Source organism: Cricetulus griseus, chromosome 7 (assembly GCF_003668045.3).
Source record: "Cricetulus griseus strain 17A/GY chromosome 7, alternate assembly CriGri-PICRH-1.0, whole genome shotgun sequence".
NCBI lineage: Eukaryota > Metazoa > Chordata > Mammalia > Rodentia > Cricetidae > Cricetulus > Cricetulus griseus.
In genome coordinates this window covers 12848328-12866730 of record NC_048600.1, presented here as the reverse complement: position 1 = coordinate 12866730, position 18403 = coordinate 12848328, and the positions used below count along the sequence as shown (strand labels likewise).

Below are 18403 nucleotides of genomic sequence, written 5' to 3'. Positions count from 1 at the left end.
TTAAAATGTAAGAGCTAGCGAGTAATATGCCCGAGCTATCAGCCGAGCATTTGTAATTAAGGTAAGCCTCAGTGTGTTTATTTGAGAGCAGCCTCAGGACTGAAAATCTCCGCCTATATGCTGCCATGCCTGATTTATGTGGGATTCTAGGCAAGTCCTCTAACAAATGAACGACATATCCCGGCCTCCAAGTCTAATCCAAATGTAAAACAGAGACACTAGCACCTAGGGCAAGTGTATTCTCTTCTACCTACTGCAAGCACATTTGAGGAGGCTCCACTGAACCTCGTCAAGATGAGGCTACACGACTTCCCACTCTCCACCGGCTTAGCCTCTGGCCCATCTATCAGACCTGCCTGTTTGGTTGTTTTCTTCATGGCTACCCTCTTGCCCTCCATAGATGAGACAGTTTAATATGTTCTTGCCCCATGTGGCTGTAAGTCCCGTTCTGTGCCAACATTAGGACCAGTCTTGCCTTAGGCAGAAGACCAGAAAGACTTTTGCCTTGGAAGTTAACATCATCTTCCTAACTTCTTGGGAACTGGCCCCATAGTGGCCTCATGTCTGGGACGTAAAACTAACCCTTAACTTGTCCATTCACTTAATAAGTGTTCATTGAGCAACTGTTACACATCAGCCACTGTATCAGGCCCACAAATATAGTAGTACCTAAAACAGAGAGGAACCCCCCCTCAAATGAATCCTGTTCACCCTTTGTTATCTGAGCAGTAAGTCACTCCTTTTAGAACATTGCCTCAGTGCTTTGTGTTCACCTTGGGATATTGTTAAAATGCAGACTGTGATTCAGGAAGCCAGCAAAGGGCCCTGAAATCTGCATTGCCAGCTAGCTCTCAAATGCTGCTGTTGGGGATTCTGGCCGATCATACCTGGAGCAGTAACAGTATACAGACAGCAGCATCGCAGTGTCCAATCCCCCCTTAGAGATGTAGAATCTCCGGCCTCACTTCAGCCCACTGGCTCAGAATTGACCTGGTGCTGAGTCCCCCTGATCTAGGATGACCATTTGCAAATCATATGCCCCACCTAAAGGACCCAGAGACCATTATGAAGTGTCCCAGGCCCACATTGTCTATCCATGGGTGCATATTATGGGAACCCTAAATGATTCAGCTGGGCACAAGGGTTGACAGCATTGGGAAGCATCTTGGGAGGACACTTTCCGAGGTTCACGTAACTGTGGAGAAGGCTGCAGAATGCATCTGATGATGGTCAGCCGGGGGCCTGGGCTTCACTGAGTATCACATAAATCCCATTACAAACTGAGGCTGTCTAATCCTAGCCCTGGGGGAGGTGGGAGCAGGGGAATCAGAAGTTCAGAGATCTCTCCAGGAAAGCAGTTGGTAGAGCTGAGAATTGGAGCCCAGTTTTAATCCTCTCAGGTGGAACTGGCAGCTGTGGCTGGATCGATCAGTTCTAGGAGGGAGGCAGCGGGAACCATATAAAATGCAGCATACATGGTGGTGTGCACTTGTAAACCCTGAGCTGGCGAGTCAGAGATGGGGGGGCGGGAGAGGGAGATCCCTGGTGTTTGCTAGCCAGCCCATCTAGCCTACTTGGAGTGTTCCAGACCAAACAAACAAACAAACAAAAAACCCAAACAACAAAAAATCAAACTAACCAAAGCCCAAACCCTGTCAAACTGGGACTGTGAGATGGCTTTGTAGGCAAAGGCATTTGTAATTCCAGTACTCTTTAGCATAGGAAGCAGGATCTTTGTGAGTTCAAGGCTAGCCTGGTCTCTACATAGAAAGCTCCAAGCCAATCAAGGATACTTAGTGAGACCCTGTCTCAAAAAAAGAAAAAAAAATCAAAGAAGCCAATCAGCCAACTAAACAAGACACCAAAGGAGAGAAAACAACAACAATCAAAAACCTCACTACACTTCCTGCCCCTCAAACATGTGAACGCTAGGGCGTCCCAGGGCTGGTGGTAAAAGGCAGAGTCAGCTGGCTTTGTGGACAGGTCTTTGTCAGCAGCTGCTTCTCCAGCAGCTGCCTTGCCTGCAGCCCAGCTTCCCACCCACGGGAGGAATTCCTGTCTTTGACCAGTTCCCCACCCTTTACCTCCTCCAAGTGGGTTCTGCCCATTTCCTCCTAAACCTCCACACCCTTTACTTCAGCACCCACAGTTCTCTCCATCCATCACCACCAATCAGCCCGAATGCGTTGACTTTCTCAAGACTGTTCCTGTCAGGGCCATTCTAGCTCTTCTTGTGGAAGGTGAACTATGTGGGTGGGAAGGGTGTTGTCCGCAGGACCTTCATTAATTTTTCTGGTAACATTAAACTTCCTGGTTTTGGTCTTCTGTCTTGGGCCTCAGTTACGTGCCCTAGAGCTTTCTGGAATGTGGGACAGCACCTTTCCCTTTGCTTATAACTCAAGACTTCCTCATTTTTTTTCAAGTTGGCCACTTTCTCCCCTCTTCTGCCTACGCAGGTAAGGGCGGCTCATCATGCAAAATGAATGAAATAGACACACCTGAACTTGGGGCCTACTAGCCCATCTATAATTCACAGATCCTACTTAGTAGTTTCAGTTTTGGCTGTATCTCAGAATCTTCTAGGGATTTTAAAACTGGGTGGGATTTTGTGTGACTCAAACATGCACAGGTCTTGTGCTTGCAGTCATAGTCTCCATGAGAACTTGCACAGGTCTTGTGCTCGCTGTCACAGTCTCCATGAGAAGGGGAAGTAGACATAAAGTTCCAACCCTAACCAAGCAGCTATTTGTGATTGATAGCTGCTGGGAACAGAAAAATCAGTTTTCTTCAATGGAGTGATAGATACTGGGTATATCAACCACGCTCCAAAGCAGGCCGAATACTCTGGAGTAGCTGGCCACCACAAACTGGACTCTATGGTTTCATTTTGGGGATGGGGAAGGCCAGTGATTCAAAGACTGCAGGGAAGCCTACTAGCTGCTCTGGGGGGACAGTGGGAGCAAGTGTGTGGTGAGATGGGACACACCGGGCCAGGAAGTATTTTCTAAAGGTATTGACCCATAGCAGACCTTGGTGAAGGGGTGTGGGGCTGAGTCATGATGGCAGGGTTAAATAATGGTGATGTGTTGACTACCAACCCGAGGACACCCATTCCACACAGATTGAACCCAGTGCATATCTCCACCCTTCAGCCTTACTCTCCAAGGCATCCTTTGCTCTAATAGAAAGCTATTGAGGCAGAAGACCTGATTTTGAAAATGTCTGGGTCTGCTTGGAGGCAACTGAGCAGGTATCATCTCTGTGCAGGAAACTCAACTTTCTCCTGTGATCTCCCTTCCTCTAATAACCATGTTCCCTGAACTGTGGGATAGTTAGGGAGCTAACCTCACTGACCTTGTGGACAACAATGATAGCTCTATGTCCCAGCTATGAGTCAGACGGCATATGTGTGACAGCGGGCTGGATGGTGTGCCGTCAGGGCCTCCCAGCATAGAGAAGAGGTTTGAATCCCATCGCTAAGTGCTGGGCATAGAGTGTTAATCAACATTAGGCAGGTGCTTTGTTTAACCCAGGACACAGTGTGGATTCTCTCTTTCTCCATCTGCTTCTCCCTTAACCCCTCCGGCTCCCAAAGAGGGTGTGTGTGCTTCATCTCCTTATAGAATCACACCTTTCCTTTCTGGGACGTCAGGATGCTCTCGCTGTTCTGCACTTCATAAAGTATAGAGGGCTCAATATGTAAGTTGAAATGGGAAAGAAAAAGCAAATCATGAATTACATCTGGATTAGTAACCATCTTACTCAACTCACCAGCTGCCAACAATGTCTTAAGAATAAATAACAGGGAAGTATAACTAATGGGGGAGAAAGGCATCGTTTCCTTCATACTCCATTTACGAATGCAAGGCTGTTCACATGGTACCTCTTTTGTGTCTGTGTGTTACATGTGTGTACACAAATGCAGTGGTGCATGTGTGGAGGCCAGAGGCCAATGTCAGGTTCCTTCCTCTCCACCTCTATTTATTTATTGACTGATTTTGAGACAGGGTCTCTACTGAACCTGGAGCTCTGATTTGGCTAGACTAGCACTCAATACTTGCCTGCCGTATTTGAAGATTTAAAACTATAACCTCTGGATTCACAAGATTTGTGTTCAAGAGCAAGACTTTCCACTCTCAACTTGAACAACCTTGGTCAAGTGACTCACTCTCATCCTCAGTTTCCTCATGTGGAAGTGGAAATACTATTATAGGGCTAACAGGGATACTGGGAAGATCACTTCAGACAACGACGAGAAAATGGGGCTGGAGAGATGGCTCCGTGCACATGAGCACTTGTTGCTCTTGTAGAGGACCTGGGTTTGGTTCCCAGCACCCACAAGGTGGCTCACACTCCAGTTCCAGGGGATCCTATGCACTCTTATGAACTCAGCTACCAGGCACACATGTGGTGCACAAATACGCATGCAAACAAAACACCCAGGCACATATAAATAAGTCTAGGAACAATTTATTTAAAAAAATAAAATAGGTCTACAAGAGTTCCAAGACAGCCTCCAAAGCCACAGAGAAACCCTGTCTCGAAAAACTAAAATAAAATAGGGAGAATTATTGTAAAACACACAAAATTAAGAAAAAACAAAAGCAAAAATGATAAACTCCTGATTATTAGTTGGGGGGATGAAGTTAACAACGAAGTAGGACTCTTTACACAGGCATAAAAAAAAATTGATGGCCAAACAAAAGGAAGATCAGTGTCTAATGGGAAGGCACCAGGCTTTGGAGCCAGGCAGATGTGTTGTTTGTGATATTAGGCAGTATAGTATTATCTTTTGCAGGGAGGAGGGTCCATCCCAGAATACCACAAAACTCACTGACAAAGAAGCTCGGAGTCGGAGAATCCATGGCTTGCAGGAGAGGGCGTGGCTTCTGTCAACTTCCTCAGCCCTCTGCCGGAACCGGCTCATGCGCCGGAAGCAGTTCAGGTTTTTAGGCCGGTCGTGGATAGGTTACCGGGGCTGACACCATGCTGCTTTCTGCCGTCTCTTGTAAGTAGGGTCTGAGGCGGCGGCAGGGCCTGGGGCCGAGACGGTGACAGGCGGGTCCTGAGGTGGAACCCGGCGGGGCGGAGGCCCCCCCGCGAGCCCCCCCCCCCCCGTCCTCCGGCTCCTGGCCGACTTCCGGATTAGAGCGGCTTCTCACCTCACGTGACCTCGCTGCAGTTTGCAAAGTTCACTTGTTAAAGCAAGAGGCTTGTTACAGTGCAGATATTTGCACCATGGACGGGTGTGAAAGGAGAGCACATACTACTTTAGAAAGATTTTTAAGGTGCCAGTCAACTGCATGGATTGTCCAAAAAAAAAAAATCAAAAATTTGTTGGTTTGATTACTCTCTAATATTCAGGAAAGTTACTTTAGGGTGAACGTGGCATATTTCTTAAGTGTTTTGGGTTATTACTAATGTTTATAAGCACTTTGCATAACATAAATAACAAATGTATCTTTTTATTTTTCTTTTCCAACCTTACACAAAGTTGCCAAGAGCAAGTCAAAGTAAGTAAGAGTGTTTGCTTTATTTAAACTTTGCTTATTTCTATTGGGATTGGTAGTCTAGCCCTGCCATTGTATCTGTCGCTTAAACCAGTGTTTGGTTTAGATTTCCTGAAAGTTGATTTGGGTTTATTTATTTGGTTAATTATTTTGTGGGTGTGAACGCCTTGAAGAAAGAAATGCAGATGCATCTTGATGATGGTGATAACTATTTGATAATCCTGCCCCACGTTGCAGATACATAAACAGAAAATGCATTTAATGTACCGAAACCACAGAACACATGTTTAGCACCTCAGTACCTGTGCATAATTTGCTCCTTCCTCTGACAAGTGTGTGGCTGATGGGCAGCTGTGGTACCTGCTGCCCAGCATCTCCCAAGAGTACCCATTACTGACCCAGGAAAAGAGGCATAGTTGGAAATCTGGCCTCTTCCGAAGTGTCTCATTAACACTGAGATAAAATTGAAAATCATAGTTCGAGGACTGTCCTGTTTCCCTCTGGTCCCACTGAGTAACTCCAGTGAGTATACTTGACCTTTGTTTAAGGGGCTTTGGCTTCTTTTCTCATCTCAGGATTTATCAGTTCATTGTTTTATTCCTGAACAAGTTGCTCAGTTCGGATCAATACCAAAATTGTATTTCCTCACAGTGAGGACCAAGAAGCACTTCCCTGGAGTCTTCTGCAGGAATCTACACATGAGCTCTGATTTGACTAAATCCTAGAGCCTGTTTTAGTCTGAGCACTAAATTGTATAGCTAAACATTAGGCTGGACTAGAGGATAGAAATACGCCTTGCCTTTCCGCTATGTGCCAGTTCATCTTTTGTACCATAATTTTAGCCCCTAGAAGATGGAGGCTTAGTTTTATGCTTCTTGAAGGGCTCCTTACAGAATAAGAACCCCATAGAGATTTGTTGGATCTTTTTGAACGAATGAAGAATTAATAATATAACACCTCCCCCACCCCTAGTACTGGGGATTGAATATAGAGCCAAATTCGTGCTGGGCAAATGCTCTCTTACTGAATTCTGCCCAGCCCTCTTTTTATTTGTTCGTTTATTTTTCTGAGTTTTCAGACAAAGCCTGACTGGGTTGTCCAGGCTGACTGTGAACTTGTGAACTTCCTGATCCAGGCTCCTGAATGGTTAAGGTTATTGGTTTGTACCACCAGACCTGGCATCATTGTCTTTCTTAATTTGTAAACAAATATTGGTCTTTGGGCTTTATTTTGTGTTTTGAAACAGGATCTCATTCTGTAGTCCATGTTGCTCTTCAATTAACAGCAGTCCTCCTGTCTGAGCCTTCAGAGTACTGGGATTATAGGAGTGAGCTGCCATGCCTGGTTGTAATGTGGTCTTAAATACTTCAGATTTTGTTTGGGAATGCCATGAGAACTCATGTCTTCTGTGGGGTGAGAAAGATAAAACACACGTATGACAGAGTAACAGCACAGGTATTCACAGGTCCGGGGAGGCAAACAATAAGTTCTATGGTTTAGGTGGCTAATTTAAATGAAATATAAAGGTGCCCAGGGCTTGTACATTAATGGTGTAAAACTTCAGCTATTGTAATTTTGTCCCTTCCTGATTGTACAGCTATCAGTCATTTGGGAAGAATGGCATTTTTTTTCTTTCTTTTTTTTGGTTTTTCGAGACAGGGTTTCTCTGTGTAGCTTTGGAGCCTATCCTCGCACTCACACTGGAGACCAGGCTGGCCTTGAATTCACAGAGATCCGCCTACCTCTGTCTCCTGAGTGCTGGGATTAAAGGCGTGAGCCACCAACGCCCGGCCAAGAATGGCCTTCTTGAGGCAGCCATCTGCAAGGTTGCCCATAGGCCAGCTGGGACTACCTACTCTTGTATCTTCTTCTGCCTGATTTCTGCTCCTGTGGGAGTGGCATCAGAGGTTCTTGCTCTCACTTGGCTTGATTACTCCTGCTGTTTGGTTAGGTTGTTACCAGGTCCCTGTAGGGACCTTAGGATCCAAAGCCCTTGAAATTGCTTTATGGGAGATATAGACTATCATAGTGTGGACCCTCCTTAGGGCTGAGTAATAGTCATAACTGCTGTGACTCCATAAAATTTGCACAGTGTGCTATGTGTTTTTGGTGGCTTAGTGTGTTTCCTCAGCTTGTAACAGTGTATTTTTGACCTTAGAACCATTCTGGTGAGACTAGTGAGCCAAGCTGGGACAGGTTTCTCCTTCAACCACAAGAGAAGCCGACTCCGAGAGAAGCTGACTCTTCTGCATTATGATCCAATTGGTAAGACTCAGAGAAGTGATGTCATAGCAGGGGAGTGATGTCATGGCAGGGCAGTGATGTCACAGCAGGGCAAAAGCTTTCAGGGCCTTTCATCCTTTCTTGAATGAATGTCTTTGGTGATTTTGTGACCCCTTTGGAATCATGACATTCATTCACCATGTTTGTTATGGCACTAGCTAGCTGCCACGCCAGGTTTGGGTACACCAGCACACAAAACTCAGCCTCTGCTCTTGGTGTTTGCAGTTGGTGTGGGAGGGAGAGGGAGAAGTGCGATGAATACGTTCTATGAAGATCACTGGGATGTTGGGATGTAGCGGGGCTGGGGCCCCTGGGAGATGTACTCGAGCTGGGATGGCCAGGCAGTCTCTAAGAAGATTAGTTCCGTGAAGGAAGGAAATCAGCCATGCAAAGAATAGAGGCAGTAGCTCTCTGTGAAGGGGAGGTGTGATCTGACAGGGGCCGGTTACGAGCTTCAGTTATGAATTAAATGAGTAGAGTATATGTTGGTACATTGGGGCAGAACATTCTACCAAAAATGCCATAATAAATGATAACTTTAAATTTGTCTAAAAGAGACAAGCTTAGTTGATGAGGTGGCTCAGCTGATTGAAGCCAAAAGGCCTGGTGACCTGAGTTCCATCACTGTGGCCCACAGGTAGGAGTAAATAATGCCTCTGCCTTTCCAGTGCTGGGATTAGGGGTGAGTGACCACAGCTAGTTTTTCTAATAGGAAATGTCTGAACGTCGGTAGCAAAATGTCTTTTCTCGAGAAGATAATGTCCTGGGGTAGCCGATGGCTGACATCCTGCTGTTCTATGGATGCCCTGCAGATTTACCATAAAGATGATGATGTTTGCCTTGGGGCCAGCCTTGCTCAGGGTACCAGGGAATCTGGCCATTTCCATCATTTTATTGCAATGAGTAAAGTTGGTTGGAGGATAATGTTCTGTTTGTCTCTTGTGAAGCAAATCAGGAATGAAACACAGGATTCTCAGTCAGTTGATCATTCCACAGACTGCTCTGAGGCAATAGCCAGTTGCATCTACCTCTTTCATTCATTCATTCATTCATTCATTCATTCATACATACATACATACACACACATGTATATGTACATATATGCAAATATGCACACACATACACCCCTACACCCCTACACATATATATTCATTTTATTTGTGAGTGTTTTGCCTGAATGTATGTATGTGTACTATGTGTGTTTAGAGGTCAGAAAGGGCATCAGGTTCCTGGGACTGGAGTTCTGGATGGTTGTGGACCACCATGTGGGTACTGGGAAGTGAACCTGGGTCCTCTTGACAAGTACTCTTAATCCCTGAGCCACCTCTCCAGCCCCCACCTCTGTCTTTAGACTCCTTTCCTCATCTAGAACTAGATGCCAAGGAGGATGGATTAAAGGCTGAGGCATAAGAGTATTAAACTTTATCATGAAGGGAATGAAAACTTGTCAGTTTTAATTCTGTGGATCACTAAACAAGGCAATACAGACTTTAATTGAAACAGAATAGATTTAGGTTAGCTTTAGGGAAAGAACTTGACAGATTCATTCTTCTATGAATTAAACAGCAAATATTTTGACTGAAAAGTACATTATGTTTAGTGTTGTGGATAGCAGTTTGTCATGTCAGCTCAGCTCACACGAGTGCACACTGTTTATCTGGCAACAGCTCTGAGGGGATGGGGCTGTCTTTCACATCAGGAAGGAAACTGAGAGGAGAGGGTTTTGATATTTGCCTTGGGGCTCAGGGTGGATGGATATTGGAGCCATACTCCTCCCTTCCCTAGCTGGGTTTTGACCCACGACTTTGAGCAAGTATGCTTTAATATTGTACTACATCCCTAGTTCCCTGTTGTCAGTGTTAGAACCTAGTTCTGGCTATTTCTAGTACATGGGACCCATTTTATCTTCCTAATACTTTTTTAAAAAATACATTTTAACAGTGATGTTCAGGGCATAGCAACCACCCTGGGAGGGCCTATGGGCCATAACAACCAGTTGACCAACACAGAACAGGTCATCCAAGCACGGGAGAGCACCAATCCTGAGACTGTTGTGTCCCCCTAGACACACCCCTTGCTCTACCCAATGTATTCCCCACCTCACAGCTCCTTGGGGTCCTCCAAGCATCCACCGCCATGAAGGGACAAAGGGCCCAAGGTAATGGGTTAGCTCATTAAACAATAGTAAAAGACTATTTGCTTTTGCATCAAAAAAAATACATTTTAATTGAAATAAAATTGTATTTCTTCCCTTCTTCCTCCAACCCCTCTCAGCCACCCTTCATCAAACCCCAAGCTGATAGCCTCTTTTCTCTTTTTCTTTATTACTGTTACGTGTGTGTGTGTGTGTGTGTGTGTGTGTGTGTGTGTGTGTGTGTGTATTTATGTATGTGGATAATCATAAGAAGCTCTTCCTTGGGAGATACTAATTCTCATAGCAGTCATTAGCTGTGTGTAGTTCTTTGTCTAGGGGTGAGACCCCATGAACTTTACCCCCTTCATGTTAACATGTCTATTGATACTGCTATTGTTCCAGTCTTGCTTATGCAGCCGTTCCAAGAGAGACTGTTTCACCTCAGACTTCTTGGTATTCTGGCTCTTACAGTCTTTCTGCCCCCTCTTCCATGATGTCTCCTGTATCTGTTGGGGCTGGGCTCCCCAAGATCTGTTGATGTCTGTGATGTGTCCCATTGTGGTTTCCTGTGGTGGTCTCTGTTTGCTTAAGAAGCCTCTTTGATGAGGGGTGGTAGCTGCACTTAACCAGGAAAGGTGGCTAGAGCACCTTCCTAATACTTGTAGAGATGGCTCAGAGGTTAAAAGTACTGGCTACTTTTCCAGAGGACCTGGGTTCAACTCCCAGCACCCACATGGCAGCTCACAACTATCTGTAGCGCAGGTTCCAATGCACATAAGAAATAGGAAAAAAAAAATCAGGACCTTGGCTGGTATATGCATGGCTCAGTGTTTGTGTACTTGTTTTACCTCTACAAGGTCCTATGTCAATCCCTAGAACTGCCAAACAACCACAAACCAACTAGATAAGAACCCTGAAACAGAAGAGTTAGGGCCGGCTCCTGTTGTCAGCCTGGCATTCAGAGCTCCACTGTCACTCCTGTTTTTAGTTACTATATTTTTGGGGACTGGCACACATTGGACAGGTGCTGTCCCGAGCTGTGGACAGAGCCCCTGCTCCTGTCTCACTGCCTCCAAGTGTCGCTGTGCTTGAGCGAGTAAGCTCTGACTTTTCCCTCAAGTCTGACCCCTCCCTTTGTTTTTTAATTTAAATTTTGAAACAGGGTCTCATTGTGTGTCCTTGGCAGGCCTCGGGCTCACAGATATCCACTTGCCTCTGCCTCCTGAGTTCTGGGATTAGGGGTTCGTACACCATGACCGGCTTAGAGCCTTGTTCTAATAATCAGTGGTTTCTGGACATGGCCATTTAATAATTCCTGATTGTTCTCGGTGTATAAAGATATTCTCTCATGTTTTAAATGATAAAAAAATAAGTGACAATAACTGTTATAATGTCTATATTTTATTAATTTAGTGGTACATTTTTCTCGACTGGTTAATGGCTCTTAAATTCAGCTTCTTAGAGAATTTTAAAAAGTCGTTGAATTCCTGCTGCTGAACTAGAATTAGGATAGAGGTGAGAAATGCAATATATTTAGATACTTTGTTTTCATTATTTTTCATCTGTAAGGGTGATTTGGCTACCTGTATGTCTGTGTAACACAAGTGTATCTAGTGCATGCAGAGGCTAGAAGAGGATGTCAAATCCCCTGGAACTGGAGTTATGGATGGTTGTTAGCCAGCATGTGGGTGCTGGGAATCGAACCTGGGTTCTTTGGAAAGGCAGTGCTCATAACCACTGAGCCTCTCTTCACCCACAGCAATATATTTTAAATAAACTCTCTTGCTAATTCTTAATCATGGTTTGGAAATTTAATAGGAATGTATTCATTTTCACTGTAGTTGAAATGTCTGCGTGGTCAGGGACAGTAAGGGATTGTGAGGTTCCACTGTCCTTTGGCCTCCTGGGTTTCCTTTGGGTGTCTTGTTTTGATGGCAGAGAAGAACCGGGTCTAGTAGTTAGGTGTGTGTGTGCGTGTACAATGGGGTTGTCTGGAGGCTGGTGGTGGACTGTAGGACACTGGGGCTCTAGAAAAGCCACCTTTCACAGCATTTGGCTCCTGTGTCTCACTAAGGCAGGCAGCACTTTTGTTTTGGGAACTGTACTCAGTAACTTTGTAGTATTGAGATTTTGCTATACTGCTGCATTGTCGCTCTGAACTCTTCCTATTTGGGTGTGAAGCCATCTCTATAGACAGTAGAAGTTCTGTGGTATTTGCTCTCCCTTCTGGCTACCGGTCCTCTGTGGACTGCTCAACTCTAAATGCTATTCTGGAGTCCTGTGTCCAGTTGGTTCTTGTTTACTCTCTTATGAGAGTGGAGCCCAAGTCAGGGTTGGCCATGTTTGCCCCAGTATCTCACACTGATTGAGATAATGGCTTTGTAGCCTGTTGAGGACAGTGCTGATTGGCTGGTAACCTTCTCTTGCCTTCTTAATGGTTTCTCTCCATCTTGGCCTAAGATTGAGAAGCTGGGTTTTCATATCAGCTCATCCTCATGCCAGAGGAATAGTAACACAAGGGAAAAGGAGAACGCTCGGGCCATGATGTGTATGTTGATAAATGATGATGCGTCTCGGTTTCTGCTACAACCCTTTTCTCTTGTCTCACAGTGAACAAAAAAGTTCTCTTTGTGGAACAGAAAAAAATACGCTCCCTCTAAGTGGATTGAAAATGAATTTGACTCATGAATGAGAAGACCCAGGATGAGGCCCCGGCTCAGAAACCTGCAGTGTGTGCTGAAGAAGAGGAAGCGCACAGCATGGCCTCGGGTGAGGGGAAGGCCATTGTGAAGGAACAGTGCCATGAAAGAAAGTTCTTCACAGAAACCAGATAGTTATCTCTCTGGATTTATTTTTTAATTGGCATTAATAAAAAAAAATGTCAAAATAGCCTGTGCTCTTGTCTCTTGGTGATATTTTCCCCTACTATTTGAACCTTAAAGATCAACTACCTTACCAAGAAATAAATATTCTCTCACACGAGAGAAGCCATTTTCCATAGTGAGACTTGAGCAGAGGTTCCTAGGCTGCTCCTTGTCCCTCCATAAGACAGTGCTCCAGGTAGTGCTGGAGCAATTGCCCTGTGACGACATGACAACAAGCAGCTGGAAGAAGGAAAGAAACAGAACATCTGCTTTGGTTTGTGCTTGGGTCATTACGAACTGCCATTGTCTATATTCTCAAACAGCTCTGCAGAGCCCGAAGTCTAGTTGTTTATGGTGTGAGGTTTGAGACAAGCTCTCACAGGTAGTTCAGGCTGGCCTGGCCACAGGCTCTTAGGACAGCAGTGGACTTGATTGTACCTTTCTTTTACAAGAAGCTATATCATACGGCTGCTTTGGGGGCATGGTGATGTCACATAGCCAACTCCGATAGCCTTGTGTTCATATGTGACTGCTGCCTCGTCTCATCATCCCTTTCTCACTCAGGCTGTTTCCCACCGTTTGTTTTTCTTCTCAGATTTCTGGCTTGAAGTAATCAAGCCAGATTACATTTTAAAGAATTGCCAGTCCATATACTACTTCATTAAAAATGCCTGAGAAAATGTAGTGTTTCCCCTAGCCACAAGCATCAGGAACCAGTGCTGTCCCAAAATAGCAAGTATGTGTCTCAAGATCCAGTCTGTGATATTGGAGGGAAGCAAGCAACTCTTGCAGAATGTAAACAGGACACCTTACTAGGAGTTGGCTGTCTACTACTATTTGGATCCCAAGAGTCAAACTCGGGTCATCAGGTCTGTTAGCAAGCACCTCTACCATTGAGCCATATTATTTTTCTCTCCTCTTTCTGAGACAGGATTTCATGTAGTCTGGGGTGTCTCAAATTTGCTATGTAGCTGAGGATATCGTGAACTACTGACCTCCTGTCTCCACCTCCTTGGTGCTGGGGTCACAGGCGTGTGCCACCACATGTAGTTTAGGCAGTGATGAAGCCCAGGGTTTCATGCATACTAGGCAAGCCCTCTACCCACTGAGCCACATCCCCAGCCCCTCAAGCGAGTTTGACAACATAGGCTAAAGGGGAGTATTAGCTATCTCTCCAGAAGGTGCTTGGGAGAGCCTACTGCTGTCCCCTTTGCCTTTGGAACATTCTTTGCTCCGTCTCTTAAATACTCTCCAGCATGTGTTCAATGCTAGAATTTGCTGGTACTGTTTGTACCGATTCTAATGGTGGAATCGAATTCTAGTTGAAGCTGTGAATGTAAAAAGGCAAAGCATCACTGAGTCGAAGGCTTGATAACTTCTTAAGTGAACAGAATATTTACAAAGAAAGGGCATTTTTCTAGTAATTATGAGCTGAGTGGCCATGTGCATTTTATTTCCAGGTTATATTTGGGGTTGGCAGCAGTCAGAATAGAGCAAGAGGAAGGTCTTTTTTGTATGGATAAGAGGCCTGTGTTCCTGCAGCCTGGACGCTGATTGCAGCAATGAAATTTGATCTCTTGAGCATTTCTTCCAAGGACAAATTTGGGTAGTAAGCCAGGTAGAAGGCCAGTGCCCCCACGAAACTGTCACCAGCACCCTGCAATGAAAGAAAGCACAGTGAGGAAGACAAACGTGCAATCAAGCTGTGGCTCAGTGGTTTAGAGCACTTGCCTGGTACATGGGAGGCCGTGGGTTCAAGCCTCAATACCCAAACCAACCCTTGTAATTTTAGAATTTCAGAGTTCCAGAGAAGGAGCAAAGACTCTCTAGCCCCAGCTCTGTTAACATCCAGACACTGTATATTTACCATAACTGATGAGATAATGGTACATTAGTAAATGAATTTCATACTTTATTTGGATGTTATTAGATTCTGCTGTGTCCTTTTCTTTCCCAGCATCTCAGGCGGGATGTCATCTTACAGTTAGTTGTCATACTTTCTTCGATGTCTGTAAGCTCTGGCAGTATCCTAAATGTTTTTGATGACAGTTTAGAGGTCAGCTACATTGTAGAATGTAGATAGGATGTCACTGTGTAGGCCAGGCTAGCCTTAGCCTCTCCAATGTGGGAGACTGCCTGGCTATGGGATTTGTCTCTAAACTGTCTCATCAAAGCAAGGATGTGTGTTGTGATAGTCTCCTTGACTATGTGGCTGAGTGGCTTCTGCCAGGTGTCTGTAATGTCATTTTCCCCTTTTCATATTATATTCTGTAAGCCAGCTTAGGCTGGCTTCAAAGTCTCTGTAAGTAGTCAAGAATGACCTTGAACTCCTGATCCTCCAGCTTCAACCTCCTGTGTGCTGGGATTGCAGGCAAGTACCACCACACTGGTTGATGTGGTGGTACAAGGGACTGAACCTATGGCTTCGTGAGGTACTCCACTAATTGAGCTACATATATCCCTAGCCAGAAGCTCTTGTTCTTAAGTGGGTAGAGTTCCATTCTCAACTTGCACTTTAGATCCCTGAGCATATACTATTGACATAAATTGTTTTGAGTTTTGCACTCAACACTTGCTTCCCCCATTTATTTAATCATTGTATCAGTATGAACTCATTCTTTGGGTTATTATCTAATATTATTTTGTTCATTCCTCCCAGCATTGGGTTCTTTTTAGCTGCTTCCTGTGTTTCTTATACTATCATTCAGATACTGTTCTCAAACCAAATACAGGGAAAAGCACCTTTCTTTCCATTTTCTAAGGTCTGTGTTGGAGAAGATCATGGAGAAACCAAATTAATACCCTTAACAAAGTCTGTTATCAGTGCCTCTAGAGTGATACCTAGTCATGCATTCATGTAACTAATATGTTTAAAACCATTTTAAGTGAAATTACAGAATCTCACTTTGGAAATTCTGGTATCAACTTTTCTGGGGCATTTTCCAGTGCCCCCCCCCCCCGCCCCATGTTACAACCCCCCATCCCATTACTGATTCCTTAGACCTCGTTTTCACAATTCTTATGTTTTTGGTTGAGTCTAGCCTTTAATGGTTGAGCCATCCCTCCAGTCCTAGTTTTCACAATTCTTGATACGTCTTGTAGCTGTTCTAACCACTGCACAGAGAGCCCTGATGTGTACTGTTTTAGTTGCAGCTGAAACATCCATTAACTATGTATGTGTCCAGCACAGTGATGGACAATAAGAAAAGAGGCACGGTGGAGAAGGACTTTAACCTCAGGATTTAATCAGTAGACAGAGGCAGAAACTACAGTCTTGAGGCTAGCCTGGTTTACATGACTTCAAGGCTAGCCAGGACTACATAGTGGAACCTGTCTAAAAAGGGGTGTGCGAAGCCGGGCGTTGGTGGCGCATGCCTTTAATCCCAGCACTCGGGAGGCAGAGGCAGGCGGATATCTGTGAGTTCGAGGCCACCCTGGTCTACAGGGAGTTCCAAGACAACCTCCAAAAGCAGTACAGAGAAACCCTGTCTCGAAAAAAAGAAAAAAAAAAAGGTGTGTGTGTGTGTGTGTGTGTAGAACCCATGTGGACTGAGTATTAAACAGTATGGCAGTTTATAAATGGTTTGGGGTGTGTTTTTATGAGTGAGAGTCTCACTGTGCAGCCCACAGCTGGTCTGGATTCTTGCTAGGTAGTCCAGGCTGGCCTGGACTTATGATCCTCCTGTCTTGGCCTCCTGAGTCTTCGCTGGGTTTACAGGCTTGTACAACACCATTCAAAGCTTAATAGTGTGGATTTTAAGAAAGGGTTTGATCAACATCTGGGGTTTTCCTAGAATAAGCTGGATTTCTAGGGAGAAGTCAGTCCTCACAGAACAAGACATGGGAGGGGGAAGCATGAGCTCAAAGTCATTTCACTTTGTCTACACTGCCTCCCTCTCCCCTCCCCCATCCCCTCCCCTCACCTCTCCCCTCCCCTTCCCTCTCCCCTCTCCTCCCTTCTCCCCCCTCCCCTCTCCTCATCTCCCTTCCCTGGTGTTTTGCTAAGTTCATTTTTTCCCCAGAGGATGCAGTGGAGGCACGGATATTGTTCTCAGGCATATTTAGCTTCCCAACACAACAGCCTGACATGACTACGGCTGAGACCAGAGGAACAGTGAGCTGAAGGATACATTGTGAAAACATGAAAAGCTGGGCACACTGGCGCATACCTGTAATCCCAGCACTCCAGAGGCTGAGGCAGGAGGATCACTGCAAATTCAAAGCCAGCCTGGTCTACAAAGAGAGTTCTATTCTAGCTAGGCCCACCCAATGAGATTGTATCTCAAAACCAAAACAACAAATAACAACAAAAGGAAACCCCTCCCCCTATGATCTGCTATATTAAAAATGACTAGAAAATATGAAAATCCCAATATGCCACAATTAATGACTGAAGAGATGAACTTGATTATTACATTCTATGTATGCATTGAATCACACACTTCATAAAAATGTGCAAATACGCCTCAATAAAAGACACAAAGAATGGAGCTGCAGGGATGACTCAGCAGTTACTAGCACTGGCTGCTCTTCCAGAGGACCCAGGTTCAATTCCCAGCACACACTTGGCAGCTCACAACTGTCTGTAACTCCAGTTCCAGGGGATCAGACACCCACCCACCACACACACCACACACACACACACACACACACACACACACACACACACACACAAAGAATAGAAAGAAATATTGTACTGGTTGCCACAAAAGTTTTATTGACACTACTTGCATTGCTTTTTTCATCATCCCCAAAGCTGAAGAAACACCTGTGAAGCTGTGCCCTGGAGACACTACAATTTCCTTCCTTCCCCATGTCACACACTGGGGACAGACCACATGGCACACTCTTCCTATAGTTAAAATTGGGTTTTTCTACCAAGAGCACCATAGCTTCACTGCAGGATTCTTCCAAAATTTAAATAAAAAATAAAGCTGCTGTGATACAAGGAGCACAAGAAAAGCCCAGGGGACACAGGTCAGCATTGCCATGACTCCAAAAGCAGACTATAACATCACAAGAAAAACACAGCACTAGCCACATGGATTTGGGTTTAAAAGTGGTAATCTTTAGGCAACTGGAATGTAAATATATAAACATGCACCACCATCAAGTAGAAATTGTTCAAGGAATGAATGCAAGGCTAGCCTGACACTTACTTTTAAAATTAATATACATATATTTTTAAAAACTTTCAGGAGCACAATAGGAGGGGGGCATTTATGAACACATCTCCTGTGGGCCTCACCCTTGATAAGGAAGAGCAACGATTTCCCCCTCATTCTGGGACCTGGCCTGGGTGGTGTGTCGTCACGTCACTTTCATCAGTGTTGTTCTGGGTTGCATAGCCAGTGTGGAAAAGCAAGAAAAACAGCAGGTAGACAGATTGGAAAGAAGGAAAATTCTGTGAAGATGGCATAATGATTTATGTAGAAATCTAAGAAAAAAAATCCCACAAGAAATAGGTTCAACAAGATTACTGGATACCGTGTCAGTATAAAATGAATTATATAATAACAATGGACAATGAGAAATCAAAATTATTAGGCTAGGAATGCCATTCAGTTGGTCCAGGGCTTGCCTAATATGCACGAAACCCTGAGCTTGATCCC

At 44.8% G+C, this 18403-nt stretch overlaps 2 protein-coding genes across 3 annotated transcripts in view; one reads left to right on the top strand and one right to left on the bottom strand.

The window, feature by feature from the left end:
• Window positions 1-4893: 4893 nt before the first annotated feature.
• On the top strand, window positions 4894-12816 carry Mrpl33 (mitochondrial ribosomal protein L33). Its single transcript, XM_027424431.2, has 4 exons — window positions 4894-5008; window positions 5495-5513; window positions 7669-7775; window positions 12538-12816. Exons 1-4 carry the CDS (start codon window positions 4987-4989, stop codon window positions 12585-12587), a joined length of 198 nt encoding a protein of 65 aa, XP_027280232.1. The 5' UTR covers window positions 4894-4986; the 3' UTR covers window positions 12588-12816.
• A 1399-nt stretch (window positions 12817-14215) lies between these two features.
• Rbks (ribokinase) overlaps window positions 14216-18403 on the bottom strand; it is an 85185-nt gene continuing 80997 nt past the window's right edge. For both annotated transcript variants that reach the window (XM_027424429.2, XM_027424430.2), the window contains exon 8: window positions 14216-14448. In XM_027424429.2, coding sequence (XP_027280230.1) covers window positions 14275-14448 — 174 coding nt within the window. In that variant the 3' untranslated portion in view covers window positions 14216-14274. The remainder of the gene's footprint in view (window positions 14449-18403) is intronic.